Source organism: Cervus elaphus, chromosome 1 (genome assembly GCF_910594005.1).
Source record: "Cervus elaphus chromosome 1, mCerEla1.1, whole genome shotgun sequence".
Classification (NCBI taxonomy): Eukaryota; Metazoa; Chordata; class Mammalia; order Artiodactyla; family Cervidae; genus Cervus; species Cervus elaphus.
In genome coordinates, this window is record NC_057815.1 from 31,248,113 (window position 1) to 31,268,849 (window position 20,737).

Consider the following 20,737-nt stretch of genomic DNA (forward strand, 5'->3'; position numbering starts at 1 on the left):
CAAAGTAAAGGGGTGACTGAGGAAATTTAGGATACAATATGTCAAGTTAATTGTGAAGTTGTTCCCTGGTCTTTATAATAACATCTAATATTCATTTCAAATTCTTCCTATTCTCTGCTCTGCTCTAAATTCCCATTGCCTTCAGCCAGCCTGTGACACACAACATCTTTTTATGGGTAGTACACTAGAGAATAAAGGAAAAAGCAGTGTTCCCAGAGAAACCACAGACAAGACTTCAGCAATATTTATAAATCATATGGCAGCAAAAAATTGGGCTATAGCATTGACGACTTCAGGAATTTTCCCTAAAAGTAACTAGAAGATGCCAAATCTTGAATGGGGGTGGAACTATCTAGTCCCTACTAATGTGTAAAGTGAGGCTCTAAACACTTTATGTGGACATTTAAGAAAAGGGTAGTCCTAGAAACTTTGAGGGCTCTAACATACATGTGGCAACAGATGGGTCAGTATGTCAGTTACAACAGAATTACAATTACACTACAATATACATTACAATTACTTTCAACTAGTCTTGGTAAAAATTGTATTCTCTTGGAAACTATGAACATCTAAACTACATAAAGGGAGGGTCACTTAAATCCACAACTTTTGGCTAAAAGTATCTAAATGTTGGCCTTGAACTTTTAAAAAAAATCTGTAAACTGAATAATCAGAGCTTCTTACAGCATCCCTTACACTAAATTAACATATTCAGCGCTCCCATTTCATTCAGTTTATGCTTTCCAATCTCTTGGTCTCTTTATTTGTTGTTCTTTCTCAGGCCTTTATCAAGTGTAGTAGAAAAGCTTTTGTAAACACACACACACACATATATATATAAATAGTAAGTATAATATATATGTTTTAGAAACTTTACAAATTTTTGCTTAGCTAACAAATTTATGACATTTTGGTCCCACTTGCTTGACTAAGTTATGAATATAGAATGCTAGATTTCTAATTTATATTCACTCAAAACTTTATATGGGTCCAATTATTCTGGCATCTAGTATTATTGTTGAAAGTCTTAAAAGTTTATTATTTTATTAATATTTGAAAAAAATTGAACGAGGCTTGAAACTTCTAATCCAATTCTGAAAATAAAGAAATATTATGTTGTAAAAAAAAAAAAGGAAATTACCATATGATACAGTATTAGTAACTAAAGTTCAGGTTTTGTTCAAATTTCACTTATGCTAGTGTCCATTATTTGTTTTCATACCTTATCTAAGATTCCACACTGTATTTAGTTGCACTGAGCAGCTTCAGCTGCATGCAATAAATTTTCCTTTCATTTTTGTCCTGTTACAAATATTGTCCAATTTTCCTTCTTATGGCTTCTTAGATACACCCATCATTTAAAAGTAGACATTTAATTACCAAATACATGGAGATTTTTAAGTATCCTTAATATTAATTTATCATGTTGATATTAATTGCTCACTTAAATGCTTTCTTCTCTACAACCACCCTCTGTGTTTTTTCAGGCTTTTAACCTTCCTGAGGCTTTCAATGGCTAGCCAAAGATCTCTCTGGGTAACTGTCACATTGTATTTGAAAATATGTACATTATTTTCAAATATCTTTTTATACTGATTTCTAACATAACTCCACAGTGATAAGATAACAGACTCTGTATGATTTCAATATCTTTCAGTTCAGTTCAGTTGCTCAGTCGTGTCTGATTCTTTGCGACCCCATGGACTGTAGCACGTCATGCTTCCCTGTCAATCACCAACTCCCAGAGCTTGCTGCGACTCATGTACATCGAGTAGTAATGCCATCCAACCATCTCATCCTCTGTCATCCTCTTCTCCTCCTGCCTTCAAATTTTCCTATCATCAGGGTCTCTTCCAATGAGTCAGTTCTTCGCATCAACTGGCCAAAGTACTGCAGCTCCAGCTTCAGTATCAGTCCTTCCAATGATATTCAGGACTGATTTCCTTTAGGATTGACTGGTCTAATCTCCTCGCAGTCCAAGGGACTCTCAAGAGTTTTCTCCAACACCACAGTTCAAAAGCATCAATTTTTCGGCACTCAACTTGCTTTATGGTTCAACTCTCACATCCACACATGACTACTGGAAAAACTATAGCTTTGACTAGATGGACCTTTGTTGGCAAAGTAACGTCTCTGCTTTTTAATGTGCTGTCTAGGTTGGTCACAGCTTTTCTTCCAAGGAGTAAGCATCTTTTAATTTAATGGCTGCAATTACCATCTGCAGAGATTTTGGAGCCAAGGAAAATAAAGTCTGTCACTGTTTCCATTGTTTCCCCATCTATTTGCCATGAGGTGATGGAATCAGATGACATGATCTTAGTTTTCTGAATGTTGAGTTTTAAGTCAGCTTTTTCACTCTTTTTTCACCTTCATGAAGAGATTCTTTAGTTCTTCACTTTCTGCCATAAGGGTGGTGTCATCTGCACATCCAAGGTTTTGATATTTCTCCCAGAAATCTTGATTCCAGCTTGTGCTTCATCCCGCCCACCATTTCACATGATATACTCTGCACAGAAGTTAAATAAGCAAGGTGACAATATACAGTCTTGACATGCTCCTTTCCCAATTTGAAACCAGTCCATTATTCAATGTCTGGCTCTAACTGTTGCTTCTTGACCCACATACAGGTTTCACAGGAGGCAGGTAGGATGGTCTGGTTTTCCCATCTCTTTAAAAATTTTCCACAGTTTATTGTGATCCACACAGTCAAAGGCTTTGGTATAGTCAATAAAGCAGAAGTAGATGTTTTTCTGGAACTCTCTTGCTTTTTCTATGATCCAAAGGATGTTGGCAATTTGAACTCTGGTTCCTCTGCCTTTTTTAAATCCAGCTTGAACATCTGGAAGTTCTCATTTCAGGTACTGTTGAAGCCTCGCTTGGAGAATTTTGAGCATTACTTTGCTAGTGTGTGATCATGAAAATTTTGCACCTTGTTTTACGTCCCTGGATATTCTCATGTCTCCTGGTTCATAGTCTATAGGAACTTAAATAGAATTTGTACCCTGCTGCTGTGTGAAAATTTGTATAAATCTTAATTTTGTTGAGCTGGTTCATAGTGCTTTTCAGATCTACTATATCCTTCTATTTCTCTGTACATTCATTCTATCATTTTTTGAGAGTTTGATAATGAAACTCCAAATAAAAATCTTAATTTATCTACTTAAAAATAATTGTAATATATTGTAAAACTACATATATAACTTGGTTCTGTATCTCCAAGTCTCCTGTAAATGTTATCATACTTTTATAATTTAAAAAATAAAAATTACTTAGTTACTGTCCCTAACAACAACAAAAATATTGGCATAAGAAAATGAACTTGTCTCTCCTACTAGACTTCAAGTTCCGGTGGTACAAGAGCCATGCTTTATTTTTTTATAGCTTGTAAATCTATGGCTGTGTTAGACATTCATCAAACACTAAATAAACATTTTTAATCAATGAAAAAATTGTGATATTTTAAGTGTTCATTGCCACTTTTAGCAGAAGAAACAAAAATCTGTTAAAACCTATTTTATGCTTCACTAACATGACAATATCAAACATGAAGCTTTCAAGTTTTCTAACAGAGTAATTTCATGCACATATAAAAAGGATTTCTAATTTAAAACATAATTTTAAGATGACTAAGTCCAAAAGCTCCTGTTGAGATACCTCCCATAATTGAAACACCAAGATATAAAAAGAATCTTAACATCACTGTCATTACTTGTAAAACAAAAAGGGTTTTTAATTTACTGAGTCCAAGAAAAACAGGAAATGATGCACTTGCAGAGACAATACAAAACAGCATCCTCCTGACAAGTTTTTGAACACTCCTTTCCAAATAAGACAAGCCACTCTTTATCCCACTAAAGCTATCTATTTATTATAGAACAATTTGTCATCTTCAACTTCCCTGTTGGGTTAATGAGAAGTAATTTAGAAATGTGATAAGCTGTTTCACAAAAAAATCTATTTTTGTACAGTGATATTTTAATGCCCCCAAATAGTAGTCCTCTTAACCATGAGTACGATAAATAAAACATTTAGAATCCAACTCAAGTACTATGTTTAAGGAAAATAAAGATGAATAAGATACAGTTCCTGCCCTCAAGAAATATAACCTCTAATGAGGGTGGTTAAGAAAAGTATATGTAAGTACAATACAAGGCAGAATATGGTAAATGCCATTACAGGAGTTAAGACAAAGCTCTTCTCAGTTCTGATGGACTTTAAAAGATTTTCAAACTAGATTTACTCCATTTACAGTAGAAACAAAATTATATACTTACTACAATTACAAGGTGTTTGCCTCACTTTCCTAAATGTAAATGATGTCCGTATTCCCCTCTTGTTTAAAGTCAAGTCTTCAACATCACTGGTGATAATTCCACTTTTGTGACCCTTGGATGCTTGAACAGTATCAAATTTTCTGGGTGTGATTCTAAAAACAACAGTTAAATTAATTTATTCAACATTGTATTCATAAAAAATATTTCCGGTCCTTTAAAAACATTAAGAGAATACAGTAAATCTACAAGAATTTGTTGCAAATGTCTATTGGATCCCCTGAATTACTGTATTGTAGAAAAAAAAACAAAGAAATAGAAGTCTTCGTCTCTAAGGAAATCATCTCTAGGGTAACCACTAAAAGAATTTATAGTTAACAAACATTCAAGGGGGAAAATAGAATAATAACAACTGTTAAATTAATACCATTGCCAAGAGGAAAAAAGAAACAGATGGCAAAAGAGAAATAGCAAACTTCAATCCAGTTATCAGTAATTATGTTAAATGTAAAAGGACTTCAAATCCAATTAAAGAACAAACAATTTCAGATTGAATTTTTAAAAAAAAAATCCATGTACATGGTGATTACAAGAGATACACCTTATAATAAGGTAAGGAAATGGTTGAAAAACAGAAAAAAAAATACAACATACAAACAATATTTTGCATATACTTAGCAAAGCCAGAGGAAAAGTGGTATAGTTATACTAATCACACAAAGTAGACTTCAAGGAAATTAGTATTAATAGAGATAAAATGGAACATTCCATAATGATAAAAGGGTCAATCCAACAAAAAAACATAAAAACTTTATATGTTTGTATGCACTTAATAGGACTTCCTCAAAATATATAATCCAAAAAGTGGAAAAAAAAAAAAACTAAATGGAGAAATAGACAAATACATAAACATCATTGAATTTCTAATATATCTTTCTCGGTAAGTGAAATCTAGCTGTGAAACAGACATCAACATCAGAAAACAACAGATAATGGAACAAAAAAGCATATGATTAACACAGATACAAGAAGTAAAACAAAGATGCAAAATAAAAAGAGGAAAGTACAAGCCATTGTAAATTTTAAGAAAGTTTAAAGGGAGTCTTGGAAGTAAGATCAAGTTTTTGAACAGAAAAAAGAAATCATTTGGTATGATTCTTGCTAAAAGTCAAAAAAACAATGGCCTTTTCAAAGTTAAATTTACAGAGTGAAACGCACAGATCTTAAGCGTACAGTTCATGAGTTTTGGCAAAGGCATGCAACCATGTAGCCGCCATCCCAAGCAAGACACAGAATATTCCCAATCACCCGTGAGACCCCTCAGGCCCTTTCCAGTCACTCTCCCCCTCCTCACAGCAACCGAAACCTGACTTCCGTCAGCACAGTTTTGCCTGTTCTTGAATCTCATACATAGTCGGCACTGTCTTCTCTCTGGCTTTGCCCATTCCACATAATTTGGAGGTTCAGCCATGTTTTCCTGTGCTTCAGTAGTTCATGTTTTCCTCTCATCACTGAGCAAAATGTCACCATATGAACATGCTGCAATTTATGCAAAATCTCCTGTTTACAAGTATTTAGTATTCTCAGTCCGGGGCTATTACAAGTAAAGCTTACATACATTTTTTTCAGATACGAACTTTTATTACTTCTGGGAAAATACTTAAGAGTGAGACTGTTGTGTCAGAGGGTAAGAAACTACCAGTTTTCTGAGATGGTTGCACAGAATTTTACATTCCCACAAGCAGCATATGAGAGTTTCAGGCTCCTTGACATTCTCACCAAAACAATGTAAGTTTTAAATTTTAATAATTTTAGCAAGTGGCAAATGACATGAAATTGTAGCTATAATCTGTATTTCCCTGATGACTAATGATACTGTATTTCTTTTCATGTGCTTTTCAGCCATTCATAGATTCTTCTGGTAAAGGATCTGTTGAACAGATCTTATGGCCAATCCTTTGTTAGATATATGTATTGTGGATATGCTTCCCCAAGTACAGATTGATTTTTCATTTTCTTGATGCTGTCTTTTGATAAACAGAAGTTTTAAATTTGGATGCAGTTATTTTGTCTTCTTTTTCTTCTAGTGTTCTGAAACCTTTCTCAAGGGAAACAAAAAAACTTTGCCTGCCTCAGATTTGCACAAGTATCCTCTTGTATTTCTTCTAGGCAGCTCATAATTTGTATTTACATTTAAATCTATGATCTACCCCATATTAATTTTTGTGAATGGCATGAGGTAATATCAAGGTTAATGTTATTTCCACACAGATCTCTGATTTTCCCAGCACCATCTGTTGAAAATTTTCCTTTCCATAATGAATTGTATTGGCATCTTTGTCAAAAGTCAACTGACAATACATCTATGAATATATTCTGTCTCACTGATTTATCTGTACAACAATACTATACTCTTGATTAGGTAGCTTTATACACAGTAAATCTTAAACATCAGGTAGAATAAATCCTCCAACATTGTTCTTACATTCAAGATTGTTTTGGTTATTGTCTATCGCTCACATTTCCTGGTAAATCTTAGAATGTGCTTATCAGTTTCTACAAAGAAAGTCTTTTTAAGATTCTGATTAGAATTACAGTAAATCACTAGACCAATTTGGGAATAACTGCTATCTTAACAATATTAAGTTTCCTATCCATGATTATGATATCTCTTATCTTTTCACTTATTTTGGTCTTCTTTAATTTCTCTTAGCAATGTTTCATGATTTTTAGCATACATGTGTTGTGTATCTTTTGTTAAACCTACTCCTAAGACTTAAATCATCTGAAGCCAAGTTTTCCGCTTGATTTACTTTAGCAAGGCTATCTGCCTATATAAATGGATTTCATGCTCACAGGGAATGTGCCAAGCCTGAAAGATTTCAGCAAATTTTTAAAAAGCATAATTTTATACTAAAGCTGTTGATACATCAAGAATCAAATATGTAAATCCATGGCTGATTCATGTCAATGTATGACAAAACCCACTACAATACTGTAAAGTAATTAGCCTCCAACTAATAAAAAAAAAAAAAAGAATCAAATATGTTGACTACACACCTAGAAAAGAGAAAAATCAACCATCTATTAAAGTGGACTTGATCCTAGAATGAAATAATATAATGCATTTCAACTTTCAATTTTCATTTGGTCATTGTTATACTATTTCACTCAGTCTAATGCTAGAATCAGATTCCAAAAATGCAACAAAATAAAAAATAACTGGGACTACATCAAACAAAAAAGCTTCTGCACAACAAAAGGAAATCATCAACAAAATGAAAAAGAAACCTATGGTATTCCTATGGAATGGTAATTCTTAATGGAACAGGAGAAAATATTTTCAGATTAAAAATATCTGATAAGGGTTAATATCCAGAATATATTAAGAACTGGTGAGGGCCAAGACGATGGAGTAGGAAGACCCTGGGCTCACCTCCTCCCACGGGCACTCCAAAACTACAACTATTTATAAAGCAACTATCAATGAGAACAGCCTGAAGGCTAGCAGAAAAGATCTTCTACAACTAAAGACATAAAGAAGGAATCACAATGATATGGGTAGAAGGGCAGAGATGTGGTAAGAGTCAGGATCCAAACCCCAGAGATCCAACATCAGGCTCCCCACCTGAAGGTACCACACGGGGAAGATGAGGTCCCAGAACACTTGACTTTGGAGGCCAGCAGGGCTTAATTTCTGGAAAGCCAGAGGGCTAAGGGAAATAAGAGACTCTACTCTTAAAGGGAGTCTCACATGCTTCGGGACCCAGGACAGAAGCAGCAATCTGAAGGAGCCTGGATCAGACCCACTGACCGACTTTGAAGAGCCTACCAGACTGGCAGAGGCAATCAGTACTTACCTTGGGGACACTGGTGCTGGCATCTACCATTTTCGAATCTTCTCCCTTGCTTATTAGGGCTGGGACCTGCCCCTACCCTCCAGCCAGTAAGAACTAGTCCTGGCAGGTAGCTGAGTGAGAACACAGCCCCATCCACCAGCAGGACAACTGTCGTAGGACCTCTGAGCCCTGATCCTGCCTCACCCACCAAAGGGCCCAGGGCCTGGCCCTACTTACCAGCTGGTAGCTCTAGCCCCAGGAGCCCAAGGACCCTGGCCTGCCCACCAGAGGGCCAACATCAGCTCTAGGGTCCTCAGACCCCACAGCCAAAGAACCCAGAACTCAGCTCCACCTACCAACGCACAGGTACCAGTCCAGGACCCTGAGGGCCCTGCCCTGCTCACCAAAGCGCAGACACCAACTTCAGAGTACCTTGGGCTCTTCAGCCAGCTGTGTCAGGAACTGGTCCTGGCTACCAGCAGGCCGATACCAGCAGCAGACACCGCACCCCCACCCCCCAGGACACCAAAGCCAACTACCTCCTGATCTTGCCTCACCCACCAGCAGGCTGGCACCAGTACCACGACTCCTCTCACCATGCAGCCAGCCAGGCCAGGACCAAGCCCCACCCACCAACAGAGGGCAGCTGCCCACGGGGTACGGCCTCCCAGACAACCAGGCTGGGGGCAAGCTGTGCCTCCCAGACTGCCCACCGAAGGAGCCAAGCAGTCGGCACAGAGGGCAGCCCTGGGGCGTAGCGCTCTGGTGTCCGGAAGAGAGTGTTCTGCTGGGCCCCACAGGATACTCCTTCCATAAGACCACTTCTCCAAGATTGGGAAATACAACCCAACAAATACGTAGAAATAAAAACAGCAATTTAAGCAAAATGAGGTGACAGAGGAATAGATTCCAGATGAAAGAACAAGACAAAAACCCCAAAGAAGAACTAAATGAAGTGGAGACAAGCAATCAACCCAACAGAGAGTTCAAGGTAGTAATCATAAAGATCAAAGAGCTTAGGAGAAGACTGAATGAACAGAATGAAAAGTTAGAAATTTTAAACAAAGAATTAGAAAAATATAAAGAACCAAGCAGAGCTGAAGAATACAACTACTGAAATAAAAAATACAGTAGAAGGAATCAACAGTGGATTAGATGATTCACAGAAATGGATCATTGAGCTGGAGGCAGAGTAGTGGAAAGCACTCAAGCTGAATAGCAAAAAGAATTTTAAAAATGAGGAAAATTTAAGAGACCTCTGAGACACATCAAGTGCACTAATATTCACACTATATGGGTCCCAGAAGGAGAAGAGAGAGAAAAAGAGGCAGAGAACATATTTGAAGACATAAGAACTGAAAACTTCCCTAACCTGGTAGAAGGAAACACACACTCAGGTGCACAGAACAGAGTTCCAAACAGAAGCAACCTAAAGAGGCCCATGCCAGGACACATTGTAATTAAAATGGCAAAACTTATGATAGAGAGAGAATACTAAAAGCAACACAGGGAAAGCAACAAGACATACAAGGTATCCCCATAAGGCGATAAGCTGACTTTCCAGGAGAAATTCTGCTGGTCAGAAGGGAGTGGTGTGATATATTTAAAATGAAGAAAGGGAAAAATCTACAATGAAGAATAATCTACCCAGCAAAGCTTTCATTCGGATTAGAAGGAGAGATCAAGAGTTTTACAGTTGTCTGTAACTAAGAGTTTGCACCACCTAACCAGCTTTGCAAGAAAGGCTAAAAGTACTTTTCTAAGCAGAAAAGACTACAAGAAATATGAAAACTGTGAGAGGAAAAATCTCACTGGTAAAGGCAAATATACGGTAAAGAGGTCACTCACTTATAAAACTAGTAGGAAGGGTAAAAGATAAAACCTAGTTTAGAAAAAAACAAACATGATAAAAATATGATCAAGTTAAGATGAAATTTATTATCCATAAAATTCTAGTTTAAAGAGAAAATAGAAAACAAATGACCGTTGTTCAAACTATATGTCTCTGCAAAAAAAAATAAGAACTCATACAGTTCAATAACAAAAACCAAACAATCATTAAAAAGCAGGCAGAAGATCTTAGATACTTTTTTCAAAGAAGACATACAAAATGACTAACTCGTACATAAAAGGAGCTCAGTGTTACTAATAATCAGTGAAATGCAAATCAAAGTTACAATGAGATTATCAGTTCATGCTTATTAGAATAGCTATTACAAAAATGACAAAAAATAACAAGTGTTGGCAAGTATGTGTAGAAAAGACCATCCTTATACACTGTCAGTGATTATGTAAACTGGTGTATCCCTATGGAAAACAGAAAGGAGGTGATTCAAAAAATGTTACATAGAACTACCATAGGATCCAGCAATTCCACTTCTGGGTATTCACCTGAAGGAAATAAAAACACTAATTTAAGAAGATATCTGTACCCACCATGTTCACTGCAGCATTACTTACAATAGGCAAGACATAGAAACAACTAGGAATTACGCTATGTGAAATTAATTGACAAATACTATATGATCTCACTTATACACAATACATAGAACAAAAATAAACTTACAGAAAACAGGTGGTTATGGGGCAGGTGGGATGGGGTGAAGTGGCGTGGAGGAAGGTGTGGATGGGTGGGGGAAGGTGAATGTGGTCAAAAGACATAAACTTCCAGTAATATAGTAAATAAGTTCTGATGCTACAACGGTATCTATAATTAATAATACTATATTGAATACCTGAAAGTAGCTAAGACAGTGTATCACAGAAGTTTTCAGTATAAGAAAAATAATGTGTAACTGTGTGGTTAAAGACATTAACTAGATTTACTGTGTTGCCTATTTTGCATTATATACATGGAATCAGTTTGCTGTACATCTGAAACTAATATGTAGATGAACATATGGAGAGAGTAACATGGAAACTTGCATTACCATATGTTAAATAGCTATATGACTTGGAACTCAGACAGGGGCTCTGTGACAATCTAGAAGGGTGGGATGGGGAGGGAGATGGGAAGGAGGTTCGGGAGGGAGGGGACAGGGTATACCTATGGCTGATTCTTGATGATTGACAGAAAACAACAAAATTCTGTAAAGCAATTATCCTTCAGTTAAAAATAAAGCAGCAAAAAAAATCAGAACTTCTGGGCTGACAGCTTTTGAAACTGTTAACTTTTGACCCTAATTAATTCAGAGTATTAGAAAAGAAGAATTTTACAAGTTGTAACCAAGCAGGACCCTATGTAGCCTTCCCCAACAGATCCCTCCCCCATATCCTCTGCTTTTGGTGGTTTAGTCGCTAAGTCATGTCTGACTCTTTTTTTTTTTTTTTTTTTCATGTCTGACTCTTGCAACCCCATGGACTGTAGCTTGCTAGGCTTCTCTATCCATGGGATTCTCCAGGCAAGAATATTGGAGTGGGTTGCTATTTCCTTCTCCAGGGGATCTTCCTGACCCAGGAATCAAACCAGGGTCTCCTGCACTGCAGACAGATTCTTTACCGACTGAGCTATGAGGGAAGCCCATCCTCAGCTTCCCTCATAGCTCAATTGGTAAAGAATCCTTTGCTTTTAGCTTCTTTGTAAAGTACCTAAATAATAGTTTCTGATTTGAATTTCCTTAATTGTTTTATAGATGCTAAAACCCCTTCCAAATGAAAGAAATTAACTACCTGATGACCATGAGCACCCATGACTTACTGGCACTGAAGGATGAAAATTAACCCCTGTGACACCACCCTTAACTTCACCATCAACCAATCAGAGAACTGTACACAAATCCATCACATAACCTAGGATACCCCTCCCTCACTCTGCATTTAAAAATGCTTTGCTGAAACCCATTGAGGAGTTTAGGCTTTTTGAAAACTAGCTGTCCCGGACTCCATGTACAGTACCCAACAATAAATGCTGCAATTTCCTTCACCACAACCTGATGTCAGTAGATTGGCTTTTACTGAGTGTGAGCAAGCGAACCCAAGTATGCTTTGGTAATAAAGTCCTGATGTTGTCTCAAAAAGGATTTCACTTCTCTCTCCAAAAATTAATTTTTGATTATCAACCTTATATGCTTATATGCCTTGCATGCTATATTCAGCCTTGTATGCTATATATTGTATGCTATAATATTCATTCTAGTACTTACGTTGCAGATATGATCAGTTCAGTTCAGTTCAGTCACTCAGTCATGTTCGACTCTTTGTGACCCCATGGACTGCAGCACACCAGGCCTCCCTGTCCATCACCAACTCCTGGAGTCTACACAAAATCATGCCCATTGAGTCGGTGATGCCATCCAACCATCTCATCCTCTGTTGTCCCCTTCTCCTCCTGCCCTCAATCTTTCCCAGCATCAGGGTCTTTTCCAGTGAGTCAACTCTTCACATCAGGTGGCCAAAGTACTGGAGTTTCAGCTTCAACATCAGTCCTTCCAGTGAACATTTAGGACTGATTCCCTTTAGGATGGACTGGTTGGATCTCCTTGCAGTCCAAGGGACTCTCAAGAGTCTTTTCTAACACCACAGTTCAAAAGGATCAATTCTTCGGCGCTCAGCTTTCTTTACAGTCCAACTCTAACATCCATACATGACCACTGGAAAAACCATAGCCTTGACTAGATGGACCTTTGTTGGCAAGGTAATGTCTCTGCTTTTTAATATGCTGTCTAGGTTGGTCATAACTTTTCTTCCAAGGAGTAAGCGTCTTTTAATTTCATGGCTGCAGTCACCATCTGCAGGGATTTTGGAGCCCCAAAACATAAAGTCAGCCACTGTTTCCACTGTTGCAGATATGCTAGGATTTTCAAATCCACAAAGGGTTTTACTTTTTTCCTTTCAAATACATATGATATTTTTTTCTTAATATATGTATTTTATTGAAGTACAGTTGACTTACAGTGTTTCAAGTGCACAGCAAGGTGATTCAGTTATATATATACACACATATTATTTTCAGATTCTTTTCCATTATAGGTTATCACAAGATACTGACTATAGATCCCTGTGCTATACAATAAACCTGTGTTGCTTGTTGCCTATTTTTTAAAAAATTAGAAACCTAGCCTTCTATTCATACTAAGTTAAACAAGTGGAATCAAAATGTCATAAATTTTTTAGCTAGGCAAAAATTCATAAGTTTTCTAAAATATATCTATTATCTTACATAAACTATATATATGTGTATACAAAGATTTTTCTACTATGCTTGATAAAGGCTTGAGAAAGAACATCAAAAAGAAAAGAAGAGATGGAGAAGTTGAAAACAAACTAAATGAAATGGGAGTGTTGAACATGATATAGAAAAAGTGAAACAAACTAAATAAAAGATCATCATATACTCTAGTTATTTTTAAACACGGCTACTTATTAGAAACACATCTGGAGCTTTGGGAAAAAAAATGCAATACCTGGGCATTTGGATTTATGAAAAAATTCTAAGATAATTCTGATACGCATCTGGATTTTAAAAAGTGATTGTAGATTTTTCTATTAAATGGTAGCTTTGGTGATATAGAATTCTACTATTTTCTGTTGACCAATCATGATACAAAGGTATTAAGTGAATAATAGTTACATAATCACAATAGTAAAGATATTTATTAGTTTTCACAATATATAGTCCAGACAAAAAATAAAAGATCATTAGGAAATATGATTAATCTAACAATATAAAATAATTACATATAATTTGGGGGGTTACGTAGAATGATGTGGTAAGTTGAAGTACATACACGTACATGTTCTCATCTGCCCAGTCTATGTCTTTTGGTTGGTACATTTAATCCGTTTATATATAAGGTAATTATCCACATGTATGACCCTATTACCACTTTCTTAACTATTCTGGGTTTATTTTGCATAGGTCTTTTCCTTCTCTTGTGTCTTCTACTTAGAGAAGTTCCTTTAGCATTTGTTGTAAAGCTGGTCTAGTGACACTGAATTCTCTTAACTTTTGCTTGTCTGGAAAGCTTTTGATTTTTCCATCAAATCTGAAAGAGAATCTTGCTGAGTAGACTATTCTTGGTTATAGGTTCTTCTCTTTCATCACTTTACATTACGGCATTTCCTTCTGGCTTGTAGAGTTTCTGTTGAGAAATCAGCAGATAACGTTATGGAAGTTCCCTTGTATGTTGTCATTTTTTTCCCTTGTTGCTTTAATATTTTCTTTGTCTTTAACTTTTGTCAGTTTGATTACTGTGTGCCTTGGTGTGTTCCTCTTTGGGTTTATTCTGCCTGGGACTCTCTGTGCTTCCTGGACTTGGCTGACTGTTTCCTTTCCCATGTTGGGGAAGTTTTCAGCGATTATCTCTTCAAATACTATCTTTGGTCCTTTCTCTCTCTTCTCCTTCTGGGACTCCCCCTATAATGCAAATGTTCATGCATTTAACATTGACCCAGAAGACTCTTAGACTGTCTTCATTTTTTTCCCCCTTATATTCTGTTCTGTGGCAGTGATTTACACCATTTTGTTCTCCAGGTCATTTATGCATTCTTCTGCCTCAGTAGTTCTACTATTGATTCCTTCTAGTGTATTGCTCATCTCTGTCTGCTTGTTCTTTATGCTTCTAGGTCTTTGGTAAACATTTCTTACATCTTCTCCATTTTGTTACCAAGATCCTGAATCATCTTCACTATCATTATTCTGATTTCTTTTTCTGGAAGGTTTCCTATCTCCACTTCATTTAGTTTTTTGAGGTGTTTTATCTCGTCCCTTCACATGGGACATAACTTTCTGCTTTTTCATCCTTATTAACTTTCTGTGATGCTTTTGAGATTGTGGTTCTTCTCTCTTCTTTGATCCGCCCTTTAGTAGCTGATGCTAAGTGCTGCTTGTATAAGCTTCCTGATGGAGGGATGGATTGGGTGGGGAAAACTGGGTCTTGCTCTGGTGGGCAGGGCCTTGCTCTAGGTAAAGCTAGAATCCAATTATCTGCTGATGGGTGGGGTTGTGCTCCCTCCCTGTTGGTTGTTTGGCCTGAGGTGACCCAGCTCTGGGGTCTATGAACTCTGTGGTAGGGTTAATGGTGGCCTCCAAGAGGACTCACACAGGGGCATCTTCCAGGATTGCTGCTGCCAATGCCCCCATCCTTGTGGCGAGCCCTTGCTGACCCATGCTGCCACAGGAGACTGCCTAACACTAGCAGGCAGGTCTGGCTCAGTCTCCCGTGAGGTCACTCCCCCTGTCCCCTGGGTCTTGGTGCAAGCAAAGTTTTGTGCCCTCAAAGAGTGGAGTCTCTGTTTCCCCCAGTCCTGTGGAACTCCTATAATCAAATTCCGCTGGCCTTCAAGGTCAGATTCCCTGGGGATTCCCATTCTTTGTTGGATCCCCACGCTGGAAAGCCTGTCATGGGGCTCAGAACCTTCACAACAGTCGGAGAACTTCTTCAGTGTTACTGTCCTCCAGTTTGTGAGTTGCCCACTCAGTGGGTATGGAATTGGATTTTATCGCAATTGCACACCTCCTACTATCTCACTGTGGCTTCTTCTTTGTCTGTGGATGTGGGTCTTTTTTTGGTGGGTTTCAACAGCCTCCTGTTGATGGCTGTTCAAGAGTTCAAAACAGTTGTGATTTTGGTGCTCTTGCAGGAGGAGATCAGTACACACCATCCCATTCCACCGTCTTAAACCGGAAGCCCTCAATCACGTGTGATTTTTATTGCTTTCTCTTGTATTATTATACTAAGACGTCCAGTATAATATTAAATAGGAGTGATGAGAGCAAAAATCCCTGCCTTTTCAATATTTTAGGAAAAAGCATTCAGTATTTTACTATTAACTGTAATACTGCCCGTGGGTTTTTCACAGATGCTCTTTAATCACACTTAAGAACTCTCCTTCTTATCCGATTTCCCAAGTTTTTATCATGAGTGGATGCTAAATTTGGTCAAAATATATTTTCTGCATCAGTCAAGATGATTATTTTTTCTCTTTTGTTCTTTGACTTCCAACTGTTAAACAATCTTGCAACTCTGGGATAAATTCCACTTAGTCTTGATGTATTTTCATTTTTATATATTGCAGGTTTGAATTTTCTAATAATTTGTCACAGACTTTTACAATCTCTGAGAGATATTGGTCTGCAATTTCCTTTTTTGTAATGTCCTTGACAAATTTTGGTGTCAGGATAGTGCCAGATTCATAAAACAAGTTGTAAGAACAGCTCATTTAAAAGAGTTCATGATAAAGGCAATTTTTTAGAAGTAAAAACAAACAAACAGTGCCTGAAATTATGTGACTGTTACTCTGATAACGGAAAATGATTAAAACTATAATGCTGAACAAAGAACAAATTTCAGTTATTTCATAACAATGAATATCTTGAAATTCTTATTAGCAATTCTCTCTTAGGTACTAAACAGTTCTCTATTATGGCTCTTTGAAGTCAACTACTTCAGTTGCCTAGAGTTAAATCTTAGGCAAAGGTCAAGAAGTACTTACTGCTTTTGGAACCCATCTCAGATTTTTGGGACTAGGCAATCTATATGTTAAAAATAATTATTTGTATATCTCTGAACATCTTTTTTCCCTGTACTCAATCAAATTATAATCTATTTGGGAAAACATTAAATGAAAAGATAAAAACACTATTATAAATTTAAATAATAGTTCACTATGATAAAAAAAGATAGCACAAGTCAGTAGGAGGCAACACAGTCTTTAGGAGTTAAGGGAGAAATTATTTTAGGCTATTGTCATCAGAAAAAACTTTATACATTGTAAAGGAAACAAAAGTTGAGCTATATGTTAAAAAGAAGTGAATGGAAAGGAAAAGGAAATTTATTCCATTAAGAGTTGACAAAAGTGTGAAGGCTACAAGGCACCTGCATAAATTCAGATGAAAGGGAGCAAACGAATTTAACTATAACAGTCTGGTTAAGACCACAGATCCTGAAGACAGACTCTGATCTTGTCTCTGCCCCTGACTGGATTTGTAACTTTGTACAAGTTATGGAACCTCTTTAGGCTCCAATTTCTTTTAAAAATGTGGACAAAACCATGAAAAAAACTTTTCACTGTGATTATATCAGTTACATGAGTTAATGTATGTAAAGCTTTCAGAGAGTATAGCACAAAGAGTTCCAAAAATAATTTAAAAGGAGAGCTCACACAGATTCATGAACTAACTGAACCCGAGCCTAGTCTAATAACATAAATGAGGGAAGCAGGTAGACTTTAGAAATACACTGTTTGCCATTAAACACATAGGAACTGTCTTCATTTCAAAAAAACTAAGTGTTGTCTTCCATTTTTCTTAAAACACACATTCCTATTCCTTCTAGCTTTTCCCCACACTTCTAAAACAGATATAAGTTTAAGAAATAATTAATTTTCATTTAACTCTGTTATAAGATAAAAACATTAGTATGAGCACAGTGATAAAAGACAACTGATACTCAGTAATACTTCAGGCAATCATAGAAAGTGGTAGGAACCCTAGAGAACCTGAAAATATAGTTTCACCTAAAGAAGGCCATTGACAGTCTCAGCTACTGCTGTCAAAAGATACTGTGGTCTAATGTTTTCAGAAGTTCTCAATTTTCAAAAGAAGCTGAAAATTCAGAATCCTTTAAAAGCTGCTGATATTCATATACAACCAGTTTTTTTAAATTCTACAATGTTGACTACCAGTGCCCCAGCCAAAGAGTCTGACTGCTATATTTGACTCATGTTCTGCCAGTCTGCCATCTCTGCTTTAGTGCATGGTAACTAGAACAGTAAACTTTAACTACGTCCAATTAAAAGTGTTTGGGGACTTCCCTGGTGGCGTAGTGGATGGGATTCCACCTGCCAGGGCAGGAGACACAGGTTCGATACCTGGTTCGGGAGAATTCCATGTGCCTCAGAGCAACTAGGCCCATGTGCCGCAACTACTGAGCCTGTGTGTCACAACTACTGAAGCCCACATTTCAAATACTGAATCCTGCACACTTAGAGCCTGTGCTCTGCAACAAGAAAACCCACCGCAATGAACAGTCCAAGCACTGCAACAAAGAGGAGACCCCCCCTCACCACAACTAGAGAAAGTCTGCACAAAAAGCAACAAAGACCCAGTGCAGCCAAAAAAGAAGTGTTTGAACTGGCTGCGTGAATCACTCTTCTTCAGTGGTGCTTGCTAGTGTTTTTTAGCACAGATCAAAATATTTTTAATCAAAGTTTATATCTAGAGTTTATATGTATTTTTGGTACGCTGAATGTGCCTCTTTGATTAATTCTCCCTTCCACTCAGATTCCAAGGAAGCTTCCAATAGTTGATTCACCATTTGTTTGGTCAGTCTTTCTGTGTTCCCATCACTGTCTCTTCCCTTCACTTTTCTCCATTCTTCTCTCTCTTTCTTAACACACACATACATACACACACAGGCAGGATAAACCCAAAGAGGAAAACACCGAGACACACAGTAATCAAACTGACAAAAATTAAAGACAGATAAAATATTAAAAGCAACAAGGGAAAAATGACGAATAACATACAACAGAACTCCCCTCAGGCTATCAGCTGATTTCTCAACAGAAACTCTACAAGCCAGGAGGGAATGGCATGAAATATTTAAAGTGATGAAAGGGAAGAACCTACCACCGAGAATACTCTACCCAGCAAAACTCTCCTTCAGATTTGAAGGAGAAATCAAAACTTTTCAGACAAGTAACAGTTAAGAGAATGCAGCACCACCAAACTAGCTTTACAACAAACATTGAAGGAATTTCTCTAGGAAGAAAACACAAGAGAAGGACAAGACCTGCAGAAAGTAAACTCAAAACAATTAAGAAAACAGTAATAGGATCATCAGTTCAGTTCAGTTCAGTCGCTCAGTCGTGTCCGACTCTTTGCGACCCCATGGACTGCAGCATGCCAGGCCTCCCTGGATCAGGATCATACATATTGATGAATACCTTAAATGTAAATGGATTAAAGGCAGACTCACTGGGTGGATGAAAATATGTACATGTATGCACTTCTACGAATCACATCACTCTGCTTGACCCTCCCAAATTGGTATGCAATTATTTTATATTGTTAAGTTAATCATGTTTGCATTACGGTTTGCAACTGTAACTTTTATTTTCTTTCTGGATATTGATTGTGAAAACTGGTAAACATCTTTTACTCTTGTGATTATGCAACTGTTGCTCCCTTAATACCATTGTATCATGATTGGTGTTGACCAAAATAACAGAACTCCATATGACCAAAACTAGGATCTACTAGAAAAATCTGTAAACAATTTTTAAAATCCAGATGTGTATCAGGTTAATCTTGAAATGTTTTGAAAAATACAAATGCTCAGTCAGTAGTTCAGTCTCTCAGTCATGTCCAACTCTTTGCAACCCCATGTACTCCAGCACACCAGGATTCCCTGTCTGTCGCCAACTCCCAGAGCTTGCTCAAATTCATGTCCTTCAAGTTGGTGATGTCGTCCAACCATCTCATCCTCTGTCATCCCCTTCTCCTCCTGCCTGAAATCTTTTCCACCATCAGGGTCTTTCCAGTGAGTCAGTTCCTCTCATCAGGTGGCCAAAGTATTGGAGCTTCACCTTCAACATCAGTCCTTCCAATGAATATTCAGGACTGCTTTCATTTAGGATTGACTGGTTTGATCTTCTTGCTGTCCAAGGGACTCTCAAGAGTCTTCTCTAACACCACAGTTCAAAAACATCAATTCTCTGGCACTCAGCTTTTTTATGGTCTAACTCTCACATCTGTACATGATTGATGGAAAAACTATAGCTTTGACTAGATGGACCTTTGTTGGTGAAGTAATGTCTCTGCTTTTTAATATGCTGTTCACATTGGTCATAGCTTTTCTTCCAAGGAGCAAGTGTCTTTTAATTTCATAGCTGCAGTCACCATCTGCAGTGATTTTGGAGCCCAGAAAAATAAAGTCTGTCACTGTTTCCATTGTTTCCCTGTCTATTTGCCATGAAGTCATGGAACCAGATGCCATGATCTTCGTATTTTGAATGTTGACTTTTAAGCCAGCTTTTCACTCTTCTCTTCCACACTCATCGAGACTCTTCAATTCTTCTTTGCTTTCTGCAATAAGGGTGGTATCATCTGTATATCTGAGGTTATTGATATTTTTCCCGGAAATCTTGATTCCACCTTGTGTTTCATCCAGCCTGGCATTTCCAATGAGGTACTCTGCATAGAAGTTAAATAAGCAGGGTGACAATATACAGCCTTGACGTACTCCTTTCACGATGTGGAACCAGTCTGTTGTTCCATGTCTGGTTCTAACTGTTGCTTCTTGACCCGCATACAGATTTCTTAGAAGGTAGGTAAGGTGGTCTTGTATTCCTGTCTCTTTAAGATTTTCCATAGGTTGTTGTGATCCACACAGTCAAAGGCTTTAGCATAGCCAATAAAGCAGAAGTAGATGTTTTTCTGGAACTCTCCTGCTCTTTCTATGAACCAAAGGATGTTGCCAATTTGATCTCTGGTTCCTCTACCTTTTCTAAAACCAGCTTGAACATCTGGAAGTTCTTGGTTCACATACTGTTGAAGCCTACTTGAAGGATTTTGAGCATGACCTTGCTAGCACGTGAAGTGAGTACAACTGTGCAATAGTTTGAACATTCTTGGCCCTGTTCTTTGGGATTGGAATGAAAACTGACCTTTTCCAGTCCTATGGT

At 37.4% G+C, this 20,737-nt stretch overlaps 1 protein-coding gene across 2 annotated transcripts in view; it reads right to left on the bottom strand.

Moving 5' to 3' along the window:
- Positions 1-20,737, bottom strand: part of ALKBH8 (alkB homolog 8, tRNA methyltransferase) — a 116,255-nt gene that overhangs the window by 26,583 nt on the left and 68,935 nt on the right. For both annotated transcript variants that reach the window (XM_043898194.1, XM_043898203.1), the window contains exon 9: positions 4,275-4,426. In XM_043898194.1, coding sequence (XP_043754129.1) covers positions 4,275-4,426 — 152 coding nt within the window. The remainder of the gene's footprint in view (positions 1-4,274; positions 4,427-20,737) is intronic.